The 19167-nt window shown below is 53.6% G+C and overlaps 1 protein-coding gene across 5 annotated transcripts in view; it reads left to right on the forward strand.

Annotated features, from left to right (window-relative positions):
- The window catches only part of SRL (sarcalumenin), a 46653-nt gene that overhangs the window by 6440 nt on the left and 21046 nt on the right, over nucleotides 1-19167 (forward strand). For 2 of the 5 annotated variants that reach the window (XM_043560707.1, XM_043560708.1), the window contains exon 1: nucleotides 3306-3575. The exons of 1 other annotated variant lie outside the window; for it this stretch is intronic. In XM_043560707.1, coding sequence (XP_043416642.1) covers nucleotides 3515-3575 — 61 coding nt within the window. In that variant the 5' untranslated portion in view covers nucleotides 3306-3514. Of the gene's footprint in view, nucleotides 1-3305; nucleotides 3576-19167 lie in introns of those variants that run through there. 2 more of the 5 variants (XM_043560709.1, XM_043560710.1) reach the window with 1 other exon arrangement.

Below are 19167 nucleotides of genomic sequence, written 5' to 3' on the forward strand. Positions count from 1 at the left end.
ATGTGTTCATCTGCTGATGGACGCTTGGGTTGTTTGTTGTGCTGCTGTGAACATGTCTCTGCAAGGATCTGTTGGAGTCCAAATGGGGTGTCCTTAAATCACATGCAGTGAGCCCTTTATACAGTGCGCGGCTCACATTTTCCCTTCCAGCCTGGTCTGGAGTCTGGCCCTTCAGCCTGTGTCTCCCTGTTCTCCCCCACAACCCTCCACCACCTTTCACCAACACACCAATTCCTCTCTTCCCCTGACGGCATTCACTCCGATCGATGGGAGAAGTTGTGGCTTTGTGAGTCAGGCACGTCCGGGTTCACATTCAGACCACTCCGCTCTTAGGAGGTGATGTTGAACAAGTTACTGTAGCAGTCTGAGCCTCAGCCTTCTCATTGTGGCATGGTGGTGGCAACGCCCACTTCTCGTGACAGGTGAAGCGCCTGGCCCAGAGCAGGGGCATCATTGACTTTGACTTCCTTTTCTCTCCCAGGTCCCAGTACTGCCCCCTCCCTTCACGGTTGACGGAAGGCTCGGTGCTGGTGTGTTAGTCAGGGTTCTCCCAAGAAACAGAGCCAGTAGGATGTATGTGTATAGAGAGAGGTCGAGGGGACCGGAAGGTCGGAAATCCACAGGGATACCTGGTGGCTGGAAATTCTCGCAAGAGTGAATGTTGCAGTCTTGGGTCAGAAAGCAGTCAGAGGCAGCATTCCTTACTGTTCCAGGGTGGGGAGCTGAGTCTTTTCTCTTAAGGCCTTCCACTGATTGGATGAGGCCCATCACATTATGGAGGGCGATCTGCTTGACTCAGAGTCTACAGATTTTAATATTAAGTACATTTAAAAAATACCTGCACAGCAACATTCAGACTGATACTTTCCAACTAGGCACCATAACCTAGCCTAGTTAACGCATAAAATTGACCATTGCAGTTGGTACCTTGTCAGTTTTCTTTAGATTGGCCTAAAGATTCAGTGTAATCCCTATTAAAATCCAAGAAGGCCTTTAAATAGCAATTTGCAGGCTGATTGCAAAGTTCATACAGATGTGTAAAGGAACTACAATAGCTAAAGCAACTTGTAAAAGATCTAAGTTGAGGGAGTCACACTACCGCATTTCATGACTGATTAGGAAGCCACAGTGGAAGGACAGACACGTAGATCAGCAGGACAGAGTATAGTTCAGAAATGGCTTTAAACACATACCGTCAACTGATTTTCAACATGAGGTGCGAAGGCAGTTGAGTGGGGGAAGGGTGGTCTCTTCCAGTGCTGCTGGAACCGCTGGATGTCCACATGTGAAAATCCTAACTTCAGTTTTTACCTGGCAACCTATTGAAAATTACACAAAGTGGATCACAGGTCTAAATGTAAAACCCAAAATTGTTACATTTCTAGGAGAAAACAGGAAAACAGCTTGGGGACCTTGGGTTAGGCAAAGAGTTCTTTGAATTTGATGGAAATAAGGAATTTCTGCTTTTTGAAAGATACCTCAGTGCATGAAAAGACAAGATGCCAATGGAGACAATTCTTACAGATTACGTATCGGATGAAGGGCGTATATTAAAAAAAAAAACCATCAAAGCTCAATAGAAGGAAACAACCCGTCAAAAATAGTTGAAAGTTTTGAACAGGCTCTGCACCAAAAACACACAAAAGAAGTGGATCACAAAAACACACATGGAAACGTGCTTAATATCATCAGTCATGGGCACCTGGGTGGCTCAGTCGGTTAAGCATCCCACTTTGGTTTAGGTTATGATCTCCCGGCTCGAGAGTTTGAGCCCCACATCGGGCACTGTGCTGACAGCTCAGAGCCTGGAGCCTGCTTCAAATTCTGTGTCTCCCCCTCTTTCAGTCCCTCCCCAACTCACCCCTGCCTCTCCCTCTCGCTCTCAAAAAATAAACATTAAAAAAATTTTTTTAAATATCAGTCATTAGGAAAATGCAAATTGAAACTACAATAAGATATCACTGCACACCTACAAGAATGACTAAAATGTGAAAGACTGACCCTACCCAGGATCAGCAAGGATGTGGAGGAACTGGTGGCAGAAATGTAAAATGGCACAGTCACCTTAGGAAAAAGTTAAACGGACCCCCCACCATGTGATCCAGCCACTCCCCTTCTGGGTATTTACTGGAGAGAAATGAAAGTGAACGTTGGTAAGTGGAATTGTATACAGATGTTCCCGGCAGCTCGATCAGTAATAGCACAAACTTGGAGACAACCCAGTGTCTGTCACGAGGAGAATGGATAGCAAATTGTGGCCAGTCCATACAGTGAAGTACTGTCCGAAATACAAAGGAATGAACTATCGATACACAACTGCAACGTGAGCACATCTCAAAGTAAGTATGCTGAGTGAAAGAAGCCGGATAAAAAACACATACGATGTGGTTCCATTTACATCCACAAATACAAACTAATGTGTAGTGAAGAGAGCAGCTCAGGAGCTGCTGGGGAGGGGGCTGGAGGGGGAGGCATGAGGAAAATTGGGCAGTGAGGAATCTGGTCACTGTTTTGATTGTGGTGATACACATATGTCAAAATGAATCAGATTTGAATAGCATTCTGTGCTGCAGGTGGATTAGACCCCAGCAAAGCTGTGTTAAATGTAAAGCCCATAGAAGAATGGCCACTTGACTTCAGTTCCTCTCCTCCGTGACCGACTGCCATCCTCACAGTGACACCCTCCCTCCAGCCTGACAAGCCAGTGTCTGCATTCCCTCAGCTTCAGAGAACTGGTTCTTAGGGGCTGTCATGTGCCATTAGGAAAACTGCATCAAACATCACATTGCAGACACGACAGAAGGTTCTGGAACCCCCATGTTACTGGAAATGGATCTCTGTTCACTGTCTTACATCATAGCACGGGACATGTCTCCTAGCTTCCCCTTTGTCCTTCCGAGGCATCAGCATTCTGTGTTTTCCAGAAGCCTGAGAAGGTTAAGCTCCTAGCCATCTACCTCAAAGGTCAGACGTCACAGGTTTCCTTAAGCAGCTATTGTGGCTTCACCCTCCTGACCGACCTGTGGGGGCGGGGGGGGGGGTGGTGGTGGGGTGGGAACGGCTGAAATGTCTGTCAGTGGCTGTCAAATAGAATCTCTCGCTTTGCCCTGTGGCTCCTTCATTCAGAAAACTGAGGCAGGTCAAGGTCAGTGACTTGGCCCAGACTTTAGATCAAGTTAGCACAGATGCTGAAAAGGCTCGGGTTCCTAACCCCTAGACCTAACCCAAGGGATGCCCCACTTTTTCTCTACCACCCCTGCCCTGTGACCCATGTCACGTGACCCCAGGGCCGCTGGGGGGAGAGAATCCGGTCCGGGCTCTGCCTTCCGGGGCCTGACAGCAGGCACAGCAGTGGTGGAGCCAGCCTCTGCATGGCCTGTCAGGGTCTGCGCGGCTTCCCCATCACGTCCACCCAGTTGCCCTAGTGACTGTGTGACCCTTTCTCCCCCACCCGGCGCTGTCACCAGCCCTATAAATAGAGGCGAGGAGCAGCTGGGCTCTCTTGGCAGTCACCATGAGGGCGCTGGTCCTGCTCTGCTGCTTTGTGGCATCGCTCCTGCTCCCAGGACAAACAGGTATGACCCTTACCCCTGTCAGCCAGGCCAGATCACGACCCCCACGTGCCCTGAGGTCTTATGTTTACTGAAGGGGGGAGGGGGGAGAGGCTCGAGCGGTAGATGGTGAGGCCTCAGTGGTTCCTGGGGTTGATGGCAAACATGGACTCCTGGCATCGTCTCCATTCCTTTCTCCCTGGGGCCCAGGAGGAAATGGTACAGAGAACCTGAGAGACGTCGGGGGCTCCATGGGAGGCCAGAGAAAGTGGGAGCAGTGAACCGAGAGGTGCAGGCAGGCATGAGGCCTGAGCCAAGGGCTGGGAGCCAGAGGACAGGTCTGGCCAGTAGATGTTGGGGAAGAGGACCCCAAAAGTCAAGACTAGAGGACCCTTTTAGATGGGCGAAAAGAACCCGGTCTTGGAGCTGGAGGGGCCCCTGGAGGTCTGAGTTGGCTTGACCCTCCCCCCCCCCCCCCCCCCCGTGAGGATTGGGCAGGGGCTGGCTTTGCATGACTGAACATCGGGGACAGTGCACAGAGTTGGGGGTTGTCTGGGGAACAGCAGGGTAGAAAGGGGGTCGGTTGGGAACAGGTTGGAGATGGAGTTGGGGATTGGAGCCAGAGTTTGGGAGAGGAGCAGGACCCCCTGCAGGGTATCCCTGGCCTGGGCTGGGGGCTCCACTGGAAGGGGGCTGGGGCATGTGTGCACGGTCTCCCTTTGATACCTCAGCACTTTGTGTGGCAGAGGCGGTGGCTCAGGTTACAGCATGGGGGTTATTTCTAGGCAAGGAGGGGACACCAGATCATTTGTCACCTCTCTCTTCCTGAGACTTCTGCGGCTGGGTCTCGCTTGGTGGTGCTTTGGGGGTGATCTGGGGACCCCCAGGCATCTGGGTCTCCTGCTTTGTCTTTTCATGAGTGGCCGTCTTCATCTGCACCGGGGACCACAGGGCCAGAGCTCCAGCCGCTCGGGTCTTTGAGATTCTGTGTGTCGAGGTCCTCGACCCAGCCAGGAGGGCAGGTAGCAGGCAGGAGCAGAAGCTGTTCCCTCAGGGGGTTAGGGACCTAGGTGGGGGGATTCAGCCTTGCGAACGCCGCTGGGCCCTGCCCTTGTCTGCCCTTGAGTTAATTTGGGCCTTGCAGCGCTGCTGTGGCTGGAGCGGTGAGGATTCCAAGCGGCTGTCAGGTGGCTAAGTATGGAAACAGCCGTGTAATTGGATCCTGAGCCCCAAGCCACTGCTGCCCTCTCCCCTTCACAGCCCCTGCCCTGCTCCGCCCAGCCCCAGCTGCCGCCTTGCTTCCACACAGCAGGCCCGGGGACTCTTAGCCTTTTAGGGACATCCTTCATCTTTCCTCCCAACAAGGGAACTGGACATCTGGAACGTTCCATAAGGCCTGCCTGGGGATCTTGCTGTGGGGGAAAGGAGGCAGGCAGGCATTTTGTGCGAAGATCCTCTCTGTGCATGCTCCTTCCTTCCTGGACTCTGCAGTGTGGTCCAGTCCTGGCTTCCAGGGAGGGTTTGTCCACCATGTGCAGGGTCCCCTTTCTCCTCACTCCTGCTCACCACTTGGGCTGTGGGCTCTTCTCCTGGGGGGTGAATTTATCACTCTACCAGCTGTAGATTACCGCAAAGGCAGCTGTCTCCTGTACCCGCTAGGAGGTTCCAGCCGTAAGGGTGGCTTCTCCCTGCCCCCATGATGACAGTCCTTCCTACTGGTTGATTTCCCACTGGAATTGTGCCACGAAGTAAATGCCACCTTGCCCAAAGGCAGCAGCGTTGCTCCTGAACTTCCCACCCTATTACTGGACCCTCATTTCCATCCCGCTGCTGGCTGGATGGCAGGCTGACCTTCTGTCTAATCCAGCTTCCTGCTCCCCGGGGATGGAGGGGGCCCTACAGAGCCGTGCTTTCGTCTCTTGTCCCCATGTTGCCCCTGTGGTCCTCTGGACCGAGGCAGCCTCTTCTTATTCCCTAGCAAGGGACCAAGTACCTCTCCTGATGCTAGGATGCAGCCAGAACTGCCGTGGCCCCATCACCAGACACCTTGTAAGTCTCCACCCCCTGACCCATGGCCTCTAGGCATTTTGACCATTGGGGTCCTCCCCTTTGTCTTGGGGACTTGGCCTGGTCACAGGCCTGCTCAAGGACAGGGGAAAGCAGCCTCGAGTATTGTCGAGGTAAGAGAGCGAGAGCTGGAGGAACCAGAGATGTGTACAAGGTCAGGCAGTGAATTAGGGACAGACAGTCTCACCCCCTCCTCTAAGAGTGGGGTGGTGGGGGGTGGCCAGCGCTGAGAGAGCATTTGGGTTCAAGCTGCTGGCGTCTGTTAGGCTGGGTTTGGGACTTCTTTGCTTCCTGCTGCCTGCATGATGCAGAGGTTGGGGTAGATGGGGATTCTGAGTCTGTTCCTTCCTCCAGCCTAGCCCTGGTTTGGCCTGCTTGCGGCCTGCTCTGGCCTCCACCCTGCTGTCCCAATATTGAGAAGTTGGTGCACACTGGGGCTGACCCACCCCTCTGTGAGAGATGAGGGTCTGTCAGGAACCCCTTTGTGGCCCCTCCTCACCCACCCTAGGCTGGCTATTTCCAGAAAGAGGCTGTGTTCATGTTCCCTCAACAGGGCAGCCCAGCTGCTGCGATCTCCACCTTGGGGAGGGGTCATGAGCTCAGGGGTTTTGGGGAGAGGACAGAAGACTTTGCAGTGCCCCCCGCAAGGTGTGATTCCTGGCTCGGCGCAGCCAGATGAGCCCACAGGGAGAAACTAGTCTGCCCCTTCCCACATCGAGTCTCCAAAGCACTCACTGGGATTTGCTAATGGATGTGCACACCTTGCTTAGTGGCCTGTGGAACTAGAGTTTGGGAAATGCTGTTTTTGACCCTCGCCTGGGTGTGGCAATAAAAGTCAGAGAGCTGGTTCAAGGCAGGTCTGAGCTGGAGTTCAGGTGTCCTTGCTCCCCCAGAAGGGGGTCCAGATGAGGCCAGCTGCATCCATCTGGCTGTTTGGTGCTCACTTAAGTGTGGTGGCTTGGGAAGGAGCCTAATCCCTACAGACACAGGAGGAAGATGGCTGTTGCTCTCTGACAGGGTCCCAGGGCCAAGGACAGGGTCTAGGTGCTGTGGCTCCTGGTCTGGAACGAGGGTACAGCCGGGAGAGTGGGCAGGGGTGGGGTCTGCCACTGTGGGGTGCTGGGCTTAGCTCTCTCCAGGACACCTTTCCTGCTCCAAATCCCAATCCAGACCCACTCACAGCACAACCCCTTATGTTTAAATGCTGCCTGGGTGCAAAGCCTTTTCATTCAAACACCTCACCACATCTCACTGTGTACTAATCATCCCAGATTTATCAGGTACCTCCTGTTGTTTAGGTATGATACTGGGGGAGTTCACATGGGCGTTTTGTCCTTGGCATGCTTACAATCCGGTACAGGAGATAGGGTGTCTTCTGCCTTGTGGCCACACACACACACACACACACACACGCGCGCGCGTGCGTGGGCCACACGTGAGTGTCATGAGGGAGGCACAGGTAAAGTGAGGTAGGGTGGAAGTGCCTGGGGAGATAGTTTTTAACTGAGTGGGTCAGGAACTGTTTACAGATGAGGGAATGTTTGAGATGCGCCTGGAAGAAAGTAGCATCGAGATGTGGAGTGACGGAAGGAAGAAGATTCTACTTTAAGGGAGCAGGATAAGCAAACTCATGCTGTCAGGAGAGGTCGGGGCTCTGGGGAGAACTGGGCAAGGATAAGGGCAGGCAGAGCAAAGTGGGGGTCACGGGGAAGGTCCTTGGAAGCCTGGATTGGGCCTCTGAAGGGCCATGTGTGGTCGGCTGATGAGGAGGGCTTTGCTCTGTGGATGGTGGGTAACCTTTGAGGGCTTTGGAAGCATCCGTCTAGCAGGTGTTTGGAGGGAGGGGGAGGACGAGGGAGGCTGACTAGAGGACCTTGTCAGAAATGCCAGTTGGAGTGGGTGTGAGCTCCGCAAGGCAGTTTGGGGGGGGTGGGCAGAGAGGAGGGCCAGACCCAGCAGGTAGCTGTGGTGAAGTCCACTGGACCCCAGCGAGCCAGGGCCAGAAGGAGGCCTTGAGGGTCTAGTGTGGGTCACTGGAGGTGTGATCTTGCCAGAAAAATGAATGAATGAATGAATGAATGAATGAATGACCAGGAACATTAAAGAACAGATTTTAAAGGCTCAGTTTGGGTCATTATGAATTTGAGGTGCCAGGGAGACATCTGGGTGGAGATCCTGGATGTTGGAGGATGGAAAGTCAGGTCTGGAGGTCCGGACATGAGATTCATTTGGGTGAAGATGAGGCTGTTGCAGAGAGAGAAAAAGAAAAGATACAGGGATGGTCGTTGGGCAGTGCCACATTTGGGCAGTGAGTGGATTTCAGGAAAAGGGGAAGAGACCTGGGAAGAGGCAGTGACCTGGATGGAAGCCAAGGGAAGGGAACATTCTGTGGTTTTTGTTTTTTGTCTTTTTAAATTTTTTAACATTCATTTTTGAGAGACAGAGACAGAGCACAAGCAAGGGTGGGGCAGAGTGAGAGGGAGGCACAGAATCCGAAGCAGGCTCCAGGCTCTGAGCTGGCAGCACAGAGCCTGATGCGGGGCTCGAACCCATGAACTGTTAGATCATGACCTGAGCAGAAGTTGGACGCTCAACCGACTGAACCACCCAGGCACCCTGGGAAGGGCGCATTCTAGAAAGGCGGTCGGAGGGATGAAATGCCAAAGAGATGCCGGGGAAGATGAGGCGTTAGCTTTGATACCCTGAGGTCACAGGCAGAGCACGAGGGCCTTACGTGCATCTAGCGAAGGCGCAGAGGCAACACATTTGGACAGTGGGCTCAGGAGGGATAGAGACGTGAGAGTAAGTGGGCAGGGGGTTTATGGATGTAGCAAATTTCCTTTTCAACACTAGGAAGACGAAGTGTGTTTATGGGCCAATGGCAAGGGTCCTAGGAGAGACAAGGACTGACAGACACAAGGTGGAGAGGAAGTGACCAAGCTGCCAGACGTGCAGGAAGGGTGGGATAGGTCTTAGGAGACACGCCATAGCATTGTGGAGACCTCAGAGGGACACTGCACATTCCAGGCAAACTCAGGAGCCAGCCAGGGAGCTAATATAGGGTGTAGGGATCCTGGCCTACACTACGATTGCCATGGAGGGCCTGGAGGGTCACCGGGTCGGGGGAAGGAACCAGACAGATGTTCCAAGAACCCATGAGGTGGAAAGGGAGGCCCATTGCCCCAAGTTGCATGGTATGGAACAGCAGGGCCGAGACCAGAGCCTGGTCCGTGGTGCTGAAGGAACACCCACCAGGCAGAGCCCGGAGACGAAATCAGTGACCCAACCTTTTTGTGTCAGTGAAAGTTGGTGAACGAGCCCCCTCAAGCCAGATGCTGTGGAGAATAGGGCAGAGTCTGATCCCCAGCTCCACCATGTAAGGTGTACATTCAGCAAATGTCCCCTGGGCCTGCAATGGGAAAAGCTCTGTATTTGGACTCCATCAGGATCTGTGACTTAGCGGGAGCTGGCTGGGAGGCACGCGGTGAGTTCCTCGGATGTCGGCCTCGGTTCTCATTCTTCTTGTGGAACAGAGACAGTCCCAGGCTCAGGTTTCCTCTGGGTTTTTTTCCTGGCTGGGAGGACTTGGCCGCGCCCATTGGCGGGGCTCATTTTGGGATCGGGGAAGTCCTGTCCCATTTGGTTTCAGCCCCATCCTTCTGCAGCCCTGAAGGTGGTTTTGTTCAGAGTCAAGGTCCCAGGCAGAGACATGCCTGCACTTGTCAGTTCCCTATCATCCCTCACAGAGGGCTCCACGGCCGCCTTTCCTGAGCTGCCTGGTCTTAGGTGGGGGGGCTTGGGCTGCAGAAGCAGTCCCTGCTGTTAGGACGTCAGCCATTCACTCCCCCCTAGCCAGGGCCTGCAGCAGCCAGCTGTACAGAGAGCAGGCCACCCTTCCCAGCCGCTCTGGGGTGGGTGTGCCCAGGGGCCTGATCCTGAAGAATCACCACCATGAGACTGTGGTTCCGGCAGCCAGCTCCTGCCTGGCACCACCCCAGAGGCCTGTCTTCCCTGGGACTGCCTCATCAGAACCACACGAAGACATAGTCTCCATGGCTCTGTCCGCTCCGAATCCTGGTCCCCAGAAGGATTTCGAGTAGAACGCTGGCTTAGCTGGGGCGGGCTCCCTGGCTTCACTGCAAGAATGTTATGCAGTGAGAAAAGGCTTTTCTCCTTCGACACTTTGGGGGACCCTCCCCCCAGGGGTCCTTGTCCTTCACCACCTTGGCAGGACCCTCTTGTCCTCTGTCACTCAGAGCGCTAAAGGGCAAAGAGCAGGTGTGGGTTGTGTGGCCAGCTCTGGGGAAGAGAAGGGCCCGGCGCAGAGTCAGAAAGGGGAGACGGGCCTTCCCTGGGGAGCCCGCCCTGTGTTGGGAACAGAATGGATTCATGATTAGGGGCGAGGAGCAGTGTATGGTCAGCAAGTGATGTAAGAATGCAACTGCCTTATAATCTGGGTACTTGCCCAGAGAATACAAAGTGTGCTAATTCAAAGGGATACGTGCACCCTTGTGTTTATAGCAGCACTGTTAATACGATAGCCAAATTATGGCAGCAGCCCGAGTGTCCCTTGATAGATGGATAAAGACGATGTGGTACACACACACACACACACACACACACACACACACGCACACACACACGCTGGAATGTCAGTCATAAAAAAGAATGAAATCTTACCATTTGCAACCACACAGATCTAGAGAGTATAACGCTAAGCAAAACAAGTCAGAGAAAGACAAATACCATGTGATCTCGTTCATATATGGAATTTAAGAAACAAAACAAGCAAAGGGAAAAAATAGAGACAAAGCAAGAAACACACTCTTCACTACAGAGAAAACACTGATGGACACTAGAGGCAGGGGATAAGGGGATGGGGGAAATACAGGGTGGGGATTAAACCGTGCGGTTGTGATGGGCACCGGGTGTTGTATGGAAGTGTGGAATCACTCTCTTCTGCACCTGAATCTAATATTACACTATCTGTTAACTAACTGGAATTAAAATTAAAAAGTTAAAACAAAACAGAAAACAGAGGCGCCCGAGTGGCTTAGTTGGTTAAGTGTCCAACTCCTAGTTTCTGCTCAGGTCGTGATCTCATGGTTCATGGATTTGAGACTCAAGTCGGCTCCAAGCTGCCAGTCAGGAGCCTACTTAGGATTAGCTCGCTCTCTCTCCCTCTCTCCCTCTCTCCCTCTCTCCCTCTCTCTCTCTCCCTCTCCCCCTCTCTCCCTCTCTCTCTCTCTCTCTCTCTCTCTCTCTCTCTCTCTCCCCCCCCACCCCTCCCCCACTCTCTCTTACTTTCTCATTCTTTGTCTCTTTTGAAATAAACGAACATAAAAAAGACAAGCAAGATATGAGGTGCGACACAGATCCGGACACGGCGGCAACCGAGAGGGGGCAGGACTGGAGAGAGGCAGGAAAGGGGGTGATGATGGGGACCCCTCTCTGAAAAACTAGCTTTCTGGCCCCAATGCCAGGCTGTGTTCACCACGAGGTCCTGGTCAGCCACACTGCTCGGACAGGAACAGGCTGTGTCTCTGCCCCAGGAGCTGACTTCTATTTGGGGAGATGACACACACTGAGAGAAAATGTAACTAACACCCGGGCATCTCTAGTTGGAGTTCAGAAGAGGGCTGGAAGGTCGGCCTCACAGAGGGGCAGGGTTTCAGCTGCACTGGGAGGAAGGGGGACAGTCGCTGGACTGTCAGCTCCGAGAGGGCACGGGCTTCGTGTTTGGTTAATTTGCTCACCGCTGAGTCACCAGTGCCTAGCCTGGCGCTTGGTTCACAGAAAGCCCTTAATGTCTGATGAATGAGGGGGTGGTTTGTGCAGGCAGAGGAGGAAGAGCATCTGGAGGTGGTGATCAGAACCAGGAATGGAGATGCTGGGGGCATTGTACTGGCAGGGGTAGCGATGAGCCCAGCTCTGGCTCGGGTGTGGGGCTCCTATTGGTGGGATCAGAACCCCCTGATGGGCGAAGGGCCTGGAACACTGAGCCAGGTGGCTCTCCCTGGGCCCTTGGCATACTGCAGCCCCTCTCCTTCTCCTCAGATATTTTTGGATCCTTCTAGAGCAGGGACTGCATTCTGAGCTCAAACAGGTGCAGGCAAAGTCTGGCCTGGAGTTCTGAGGCCGCAGGAAGTGGGTTGTGTTGGGAGCTCAGGCCAGGGGAGAGCCCTGGGGTTTGGGAGCCCCCTCCCCCCCGCCTTTCCACCAGCTCACCGCCAAAACTGCGGCCCCTGGTCCTCCTCCAAGTGGCCATTTGGTTAGGACTCGGCCAGCCCAGTTGTTTCCCATAGAAGTTTCCCTAGGTGGCAATAGTTAAAGACTTGACAAAGCCATTGCCTTGAAAATGACCTCTCTGTCCTACGGTTCCCCAACTGCCTGTTCTGTGCACCTGCACCTTCCAGAGAGGCTTCTGGCCACTTCGTTGGTCCTTTTATTTTATTTTATTTTTTTGCCCTCCCACCCCCGCCCCCGTGTTCCCTCCTACCTTTATTTCAAGTGTCAGGTAGTAGAAGATCATTTATTTCTCTAGCTTATCTCAGGGGGTCGGGACACCAGGAAGGGGTCTGGAAAAATTGGAGAAGGGTCACAGCACTTGCTGTGGCCTGGGGAGCCCCTCCTGGCCTCAGGAATGAGCCTGGGTACAGGCTGTGAGGGGAGTAGAAGCCCAGTGGCAAATCTACCTTTCTCCTGTCTTCTGCCTCAGTTTCCCTCCTGAATTGGTAGTTAGACCAGCAGCCTCTTCACCGGGAGCCCTGTCACCTGAGGCTGCCCGCATTGGGAGCAGAGCAGCCTGCCTGGGGTGGGGCACAGAGCGACCATAGGGCCGAGCAAACACTGGCTTTGTCACAAATTTGCCACCAAGCCCCTTACCATTTTGCACCTGTTTGTTTGCCCATAAAACAAGATAATTATACTTGCCCTATTTACAGCATGGGGTTGTGATGTGACTAAAATTAAAAAAAGGCTATCCGATGCTTAAAATGTTTTTTTGATATTAGATACTTTTTAAGGTTAAAAGGACTGTGACAGTAGTTACAGGCTATCGCTGCTGTTCCTGGTCCTCTGGCTTGACACCTGCCACCAGTTTCCTCAAATATCACGAAACATGAACAATCAAGGGAATCCGTCAGCATCTCTGCCCCTTCTCAGGGCTGTTAACATCCTTTGGATCCTCTGTCCTCAAAGAGCTTACAAACCAGGCTGTGGGGGGAGGGAGCCCCCATTCATGACCGGCTGAGGGAACCGTATAAGGCACATGTCACAGGGTCTAAAAATAAGTAGCCTGAGTGTGCAGAGAAGGGGAGTGGGTGGGAGAGGGCCGTGGGGCTGGTGAGAGCACCACCGCTTAGTGTGAGGGGGGGTCAGGAAGACCTCGTGGGGCCGGGCCTCAGCGCTGTTCCTGTGTTCCCCTCCTGGGGCCATCGGAACCAGTGACCGTAAACCTCACGCCTTCCAACAACAGAAACTTAACCTCTCGCAATCTGGAGGCCAGAAGTCAGAAATCAAGATGTTGGCAGGCTTCACAGGAGGATCCTTCCTGCCTCTTCCAGCTTCTGGTGGATTCTTGGCCTTCCTTGGCTTGTAGACGTGTCTCCGATCTCTGCCTCTGTCCTCACGTGGCCCCTCCTCTATGAGTCTCTGTGTGTCCTCTGCTTTTCTTCTAAGGACATCAGTCATCGGCCTTAAGGCCCACCCTAATGCAGTATGGCCACCGCTTAACTACTTATATCTGTACAGGCCCTATTTCCAAATAACGTCACATTCTGAGGTTCTGGAGGGATGGGAATTTGGGGGTGGAGGGCATCCTTCAACCCCTCGGGCTCCATAGCCTTGGACCCAACAGCTGAGTGGTTGCTGGCTCTGAACATATAGTTCCCGTCTCTCTCCTGGGTGGTAGCCCTCTACTGGGCACAGATGGCACCTGTTTCCTCCGTCCTCTCTCTGGCCCCACCGCCCACGCTATTGCCGTAGCAGCTAATTTGGAGCTCTGCTGACACACCCAGTACAAACGTGTTGAACGAATGGACCGACAGCTGGCCGGGGGCAGGCGATCCCAGGAGGCCGCCTAGCCTTGTGGTGGTACTGGGGATGATGGTGGGGGGCATGTTCCAGCTCCTTGTTGGGTGTGCTCAGGTATGGAGCGAGATAGAGTGGGCCTGTCCTGGGGACAGGAGGCTCTGTTTCTGGGCTGGTGTGTGGTGGAGAAGAGTCGCAGGCCAAGAACCCAGAGACTGAGGCCCAGCAGCGTTAGGCCTGGCTCTCCCTCTCCGGGTGGGTGCCCGGCCCCTTGGAGTCTCCCGCCCTGAGTGCAGCAGGAGAGTAAGCGGGGCATGGAGTCACCTCCTAACATTCTGCAGGAGGTCCTTGGAGAGCCAACTTCCAGATGAAGGTTTGCATCCTGCTATCTCTGCCTTTCTGCCCCCTCCTTGCCAGCAGCAGGAACGCCCAGCTGTAAGGATGGACATGTGGGTGTCCTCGTGGCAGACTTAGGGGGTCCCTGACCCCGAGTCTGGGGTGTCAGGGCAGCTCTGGAAACTGGTGGATGTGGCTCTACTGCCCTGTCTCTGCTTTGTCCTGGTTCTGGAGGAGAGCAGGGTTGGGGACAGGTCTCCACTGTCTGCTAGCCTTTCTAGAAAAGCTGACCATACCTACCCTGGCATTCCTTGCTCTCCTCTGTCTGGGTTGTCCCTCCAGTTAGATACTGTGTGCTTAAGGGGAGGGTCTTAAATTCAGGAATGAAGTTCATGGTTATCACAGTAACCTTTTGAGCTGATAAGGCAACTACTCCTAGGACCCTTTGATCACAAAAAGAAAGAAAAAAAAAAAACAAAAGAAAAAAATAGGCCTGGGCTGCTTAAATGACTTAACCCATGGGTACTTCTGTGGTTATGAATCCCAGTCTCAAATCTCCTCTCTTCTGGAACTCTCTGCCACTGAGTTGAGGGAAGGCCTTATATTTTGCTACCATCATCCATCCATCCATCCATCCATCATCCACCTGTCCATCCATCCATCTATCCATCCATCCATCCATCCATCCATCCATCCATCCACCCATCCAAAGTCTGTTCAAGGCACTGGGAAACAAAATCCGTGACGAGGAAACCAAATAAGTAAGTTATTTATTTTATTGGACAATTATAGGTGCAGTGGAGAAAAAGATTAGGTTGGGGAGAGGGGAAGACTAGTTGGGAGACAGTGTCACCAGGGTGGTAGGAGAAGGCCTTGCAGAAATAGTGACAAGGAGCCAAGATGTAGGGGAGGAGAGTGGAGAGCTGGGCAGCTGTGTGAGGAGGGCATTCCCAGCAGAGAGCGCAGAGGCCCGGTGCGCTTGCTCATAGAAAGCAAGCCTGTGTGGAGGAGGGGGCCGACGGAGCATGTGCAGAGAGGGAGTGCGTGTGGGGAACAGAGGGCCTGGCGCTCAGGGAGGAGCAGTTTCACAACCCAGGTGAGAGATGTCAAGCTAGGGGTGGGAGAAATGGTTAGGCCGAGGATAGATTTGGAAGGTAGACAACAGGTTTTTTTTAAAAAAAGATAGCTTTATTGAGACATAATTCAAATACATATATAATGTGTCCATTTAAAGTGTGCAACTCAGTAGTTTTTAGTGTTTTCAAGATATGTGCAATCATATCTCGAGCAGGGAAGGAGCAGAGAGAGAGAGGGAGCCACAGAATTTGAAGCAGGTTCCAGGGTCTGAGCTATCAGCACAGAGCCGGATGCAGGGCTCGAACTCACAAGCTGTGAGATTATGACCTGAGCCGATATCAGATGCTTAACCTACTGAGCCACCCAGGCGCCCCAATGTTTATTTTTGAGAGAGAGAGATACACAGAGTACGAGCAGGGAGGTGCAGAGAGAGAGGGAGGCACAGAATCTGAAGTGGGCTCCAGACCCTGAGCTGTCAGCACAGAGCCAGACGTGGGGCTCAAACTCATAGGCCGAGAGATCATGACCTGAGCTGAAGTCGGCCGCTTAACCGACTAAGCCACCCAGGCGCCCCTTTTCCGTTTTATTATTGATGAAATAGGCACAGAGGAGTTGAGACAGAGGCTCACGTTTCCACTGCTGATTAGGAGAGCAAATTTGGCCCCTAACTCTGTCCTTCTTTCTTTCTCTTCCTCCCTGAGGGTCCCAGGGGTCCCAGGGCTGCTCCCTGAGCTGGGCAGCTGTTTTCAACCACCAGGCTTCCATTCCTCAGGCAGGTTCTGTGAGAGCCTCCCATCACCAGCCACATCTGCTTCTTTGTGCTCTTCTCCTGGGAATATCCCCTGGCAGGGTAGCAAGGCCAGCTAGACCCCAGACCCGTAATGTCCCCACAGCTGATAAGCATCAGCCTTGCAAACCCCCCCCCCCCCCCCGCCTCGCTGAGTGTAATTCAATGGCTTTGAGGAATGGCCCAGGAATGGAACTTTTTTTTAAATTTTTATATGTTTTATTCATTTTTGAGAGACAGAGACAGAGCACAAGCTGGGGTGTGGCCGAGAGAGAGGGAGACACAGAATCAGAAGCAGGCTCCAGGCTGTCAGCACAGAGCCCAACGCAGGGCTCGAACCCATGAACCTCGAGATCGTGACCTGAGCCGAAGCCGGACGTTTAACCGACTGAGCCACCCAGGCACCCAGAATGGAACTTCTAACTAAGCTCTTCTCTCATCCTTTTTGCAAATGGCCTTGAGCCACGCCTTGAGAAGGGCTGACCCAGGAAAGAGGCTCACTACTCTCTGGTGCTCTCAGGGCCTCCAACAGACATTTGCTGTGCTGCCAGGCCCCATGCTGGACCCCTGCGATCCCACTGGGGAAACACTGCAGGCCTTGGCCTCAGGGGACTTCTCTTCCATGGGGACACGAGTTAAAGGCTGCCACAGGGAGTGCTATGGGAACACAGAGCAGAAGCATCTCAGTACTGGGAGGCCCCAGGAGACCTCCCAGCGATGGGCTTCAAAGCTGAGGTCTGATGTGTGAGCTGGAATTAGCTAGGTCCAGGCAGTGGGGAGTGGGCGACAGTGAGTCTGGCAGGGAGGATACTGGTTGGAAATGCATGAGGGCTGAATGCGGTTTCTTAGAGAATTCTGCAGGTGTTCATTGTTTGAGTCCTGGAGCTCATGGCTTTCTTAGGCACTGTGGGGACACGAAGAGGCTTTGGGGCCAAAGGTGCACCAGCCAGAGTCAGTGACAGCCTAAGAGGGAAGATTGGACACACGCACCCCTGCCCCCCCGAAGGTCACAGCCACATGGGACAGAGTTGCATCACATGGCTCAGTATGGACAGTCATGGACACTGAGTCAGCTGAGGTCAGTGAGGGGACCACCCAGGTGGCTTGGAGAGGTGAGAACTGGAAGACGTCATAGAGGCAGCGGGATGTAGGCTGGCAAGAGGGAACAGGTGAGGCCGGACCTGCTGAGAAGCAGGTAGTGGTGTGACCTCTTATGGGTTGGTTCTCAAAAGGTATGTTGAAATCCTAACCCCCTCCCCATACCCCCCCCCCCATGCCTCCAAATGTGGCCTTATTTGGAAATTGGTTCCTTGCAGATGTGGTTAGTTAGCCTGACTGGGTGCCCTTTGATGTGGAGGAGGAGAGATGCAGAATAGAGACACAGGGAGAAGGCCATGGGCCACCGAGGTAGACATGGGAGACACATGTGGATAGGCCAGGGACTGCTGGGAACCAGCAGAAGCAGAAGAGGCAGCTTTGGTAGGAGCACGGCCCTGCAGACACCCTGAGTTTGGACTTCTGGCCTCCAGAATGGAGAGATAATAATACATTTACGTCTCTCTCTTCCCCTCCCTCCCTTCCTCCCTTCCTTCTTTCCTTCCAGTGTTTTATTAGTTTCAGGTATACAACATAGTGATTTGAAAGGCTTCCCTGACCAGGAATCGAAACATTCCTGCTGCTTTAAGCTGCCCAGGTTGTGGTGCTTTGTTATAGCAGCCATGGGAAATGATACCAGAGCAGGCTCAGGCTTTGGGGCAGGGACGGGCGGTGGGGGGGGGGGGGGGGGGGGGGGGTGCTTTTTGTGTGTGGCCGGCCGGCAGGCAGGCCACTGGCTGGAGCTCCTCGATGTGGCCTGGCAGAGGCTGCGTGGGGCCCTTGGTGTTGATCAGGAAGGGTCATCCCAGGGACAGTGAGTGCGGAATGTTCGCTTGCTCTTGCCCCGCCCTCCGGCCTGCCCTTGGCTTTAACCTTCCTCTCCCCAGGGTAGCCCCGTGGGAACCAGAAGAGTGCTCACCCTGACCTGCCTGGTCACCAGGCTGCCGAAGGAAAAGAAAGGTCTGGGTAGCAAGAGCCTCATTTGCTCTCAGTGTTTGAAGAGACGAGAACCCAGACCCTTGGCGACACTAACTCCAGCAAGAAGCTTCCTTGGGGGTTTAACTGCCTAAAAGGATTTCTCCCTAGGGGTGGGGATTTCCAGAGAGGGGGGCCCTTTGGGAGGGAGAGAGCCACCTCTCACCGGGAGAATGTGGCCCACGTGTCTGAGGGTCAGTGGGCTAGGACACTTGGGGATACAAACCGGCAAGCCTGCTCCCAGGGGAGACATAGGATTTCTAGAACATCCTACCATAGATCGGCCTGGATATTCTTTGCCTGTGGCATTCCAAGCTCTGAAGTCCTAACTGAGGGTAATGGATGGGTTTGCTCTAGAGGCTTTGGGAGTTTACACCGTTCATGGAGCGGGAAGAAGTCTTCTTCCTTTTCCCTTGTGACCCAGACTCTGGAAGCCTCTTCTCGTTGGGGTTGTTTGGCCTCTGCAGTCCTGAACTCAGAAACTAAGAGTTGATCTCATGTAACTTTCGTGGAACCAGCTGACCTTTGTCCCCCGATGACGGGGACAGTGAATCCCTCCCTGCATCCCCTACCCCCACCCTACCATGATACCAGAGCACCCAGAGTGATGGGAAACACAGGGCTGGGCTGGGTGCAGATGGCCTCCAGGAGCTTGAACCTTACCCCAGTCCTTCCCAAGGTCTCCATCGAGATCTGTGCTCTGGGACCCAGTCTCACGTCAGAGTCCTCAGCTGGTACTCACTGGGAGGCCATGCCTTATAGGAGCAATGAGGGGGAATGAATGAGCGATCCCAAGAATGCTGGGTCTCGGGGCAAGGGCAAGATGTGGGCATAATGCATTAGAAACGTCAAGGAGTGAAGAAAGTTGTAGCTGGGTGGAACCCCACGTGAAAGACCAGGGCGAGGGGTACAGAGACCTTGGTTTAAGTCCAGCTTTTGCTCATTAGGTGGCTTCCAGCTGGCTCTTTTAGCTCTCTGTGCCTCAGTCACCTCTGCTGTGAAATGGATGGATTGGGCTAGTTAATTTCCAAGGTTTCTTCAGCACTGCAAATCTCTAACGTGAAAATAATCAAAACAAGAATGAGGTTTGGCACCACCAACATAAGGACCCAGGAGTGGAGCGCATGTGCTGTGAACTTGGTAAAGTCCTCTGGGAGAGAAGCTGGAGAGATCTGGCATCTTGTCTGGATAGCGGTTTTGCGGGAAGGGTCTATGGGCCGAAGTATGCAGGGCAACTCACGGGGGACA

This window comes from Prionailurus bengalensis, chromosome E3 (genome assembly GCF_016509475.1).
Source record: "Prionailurus bengalensis isolate Pbe53 chromosome E3, Fcat_Pben_1.1_paternal_pri, whole genome shotgun sequence".
Classification (NCBI taxonomy): Eukaryota; Metazoa; Chordata; class Mammalia; order Carnivora; family Felidae; genus Prionailurus; species Prionailurus bengalensis.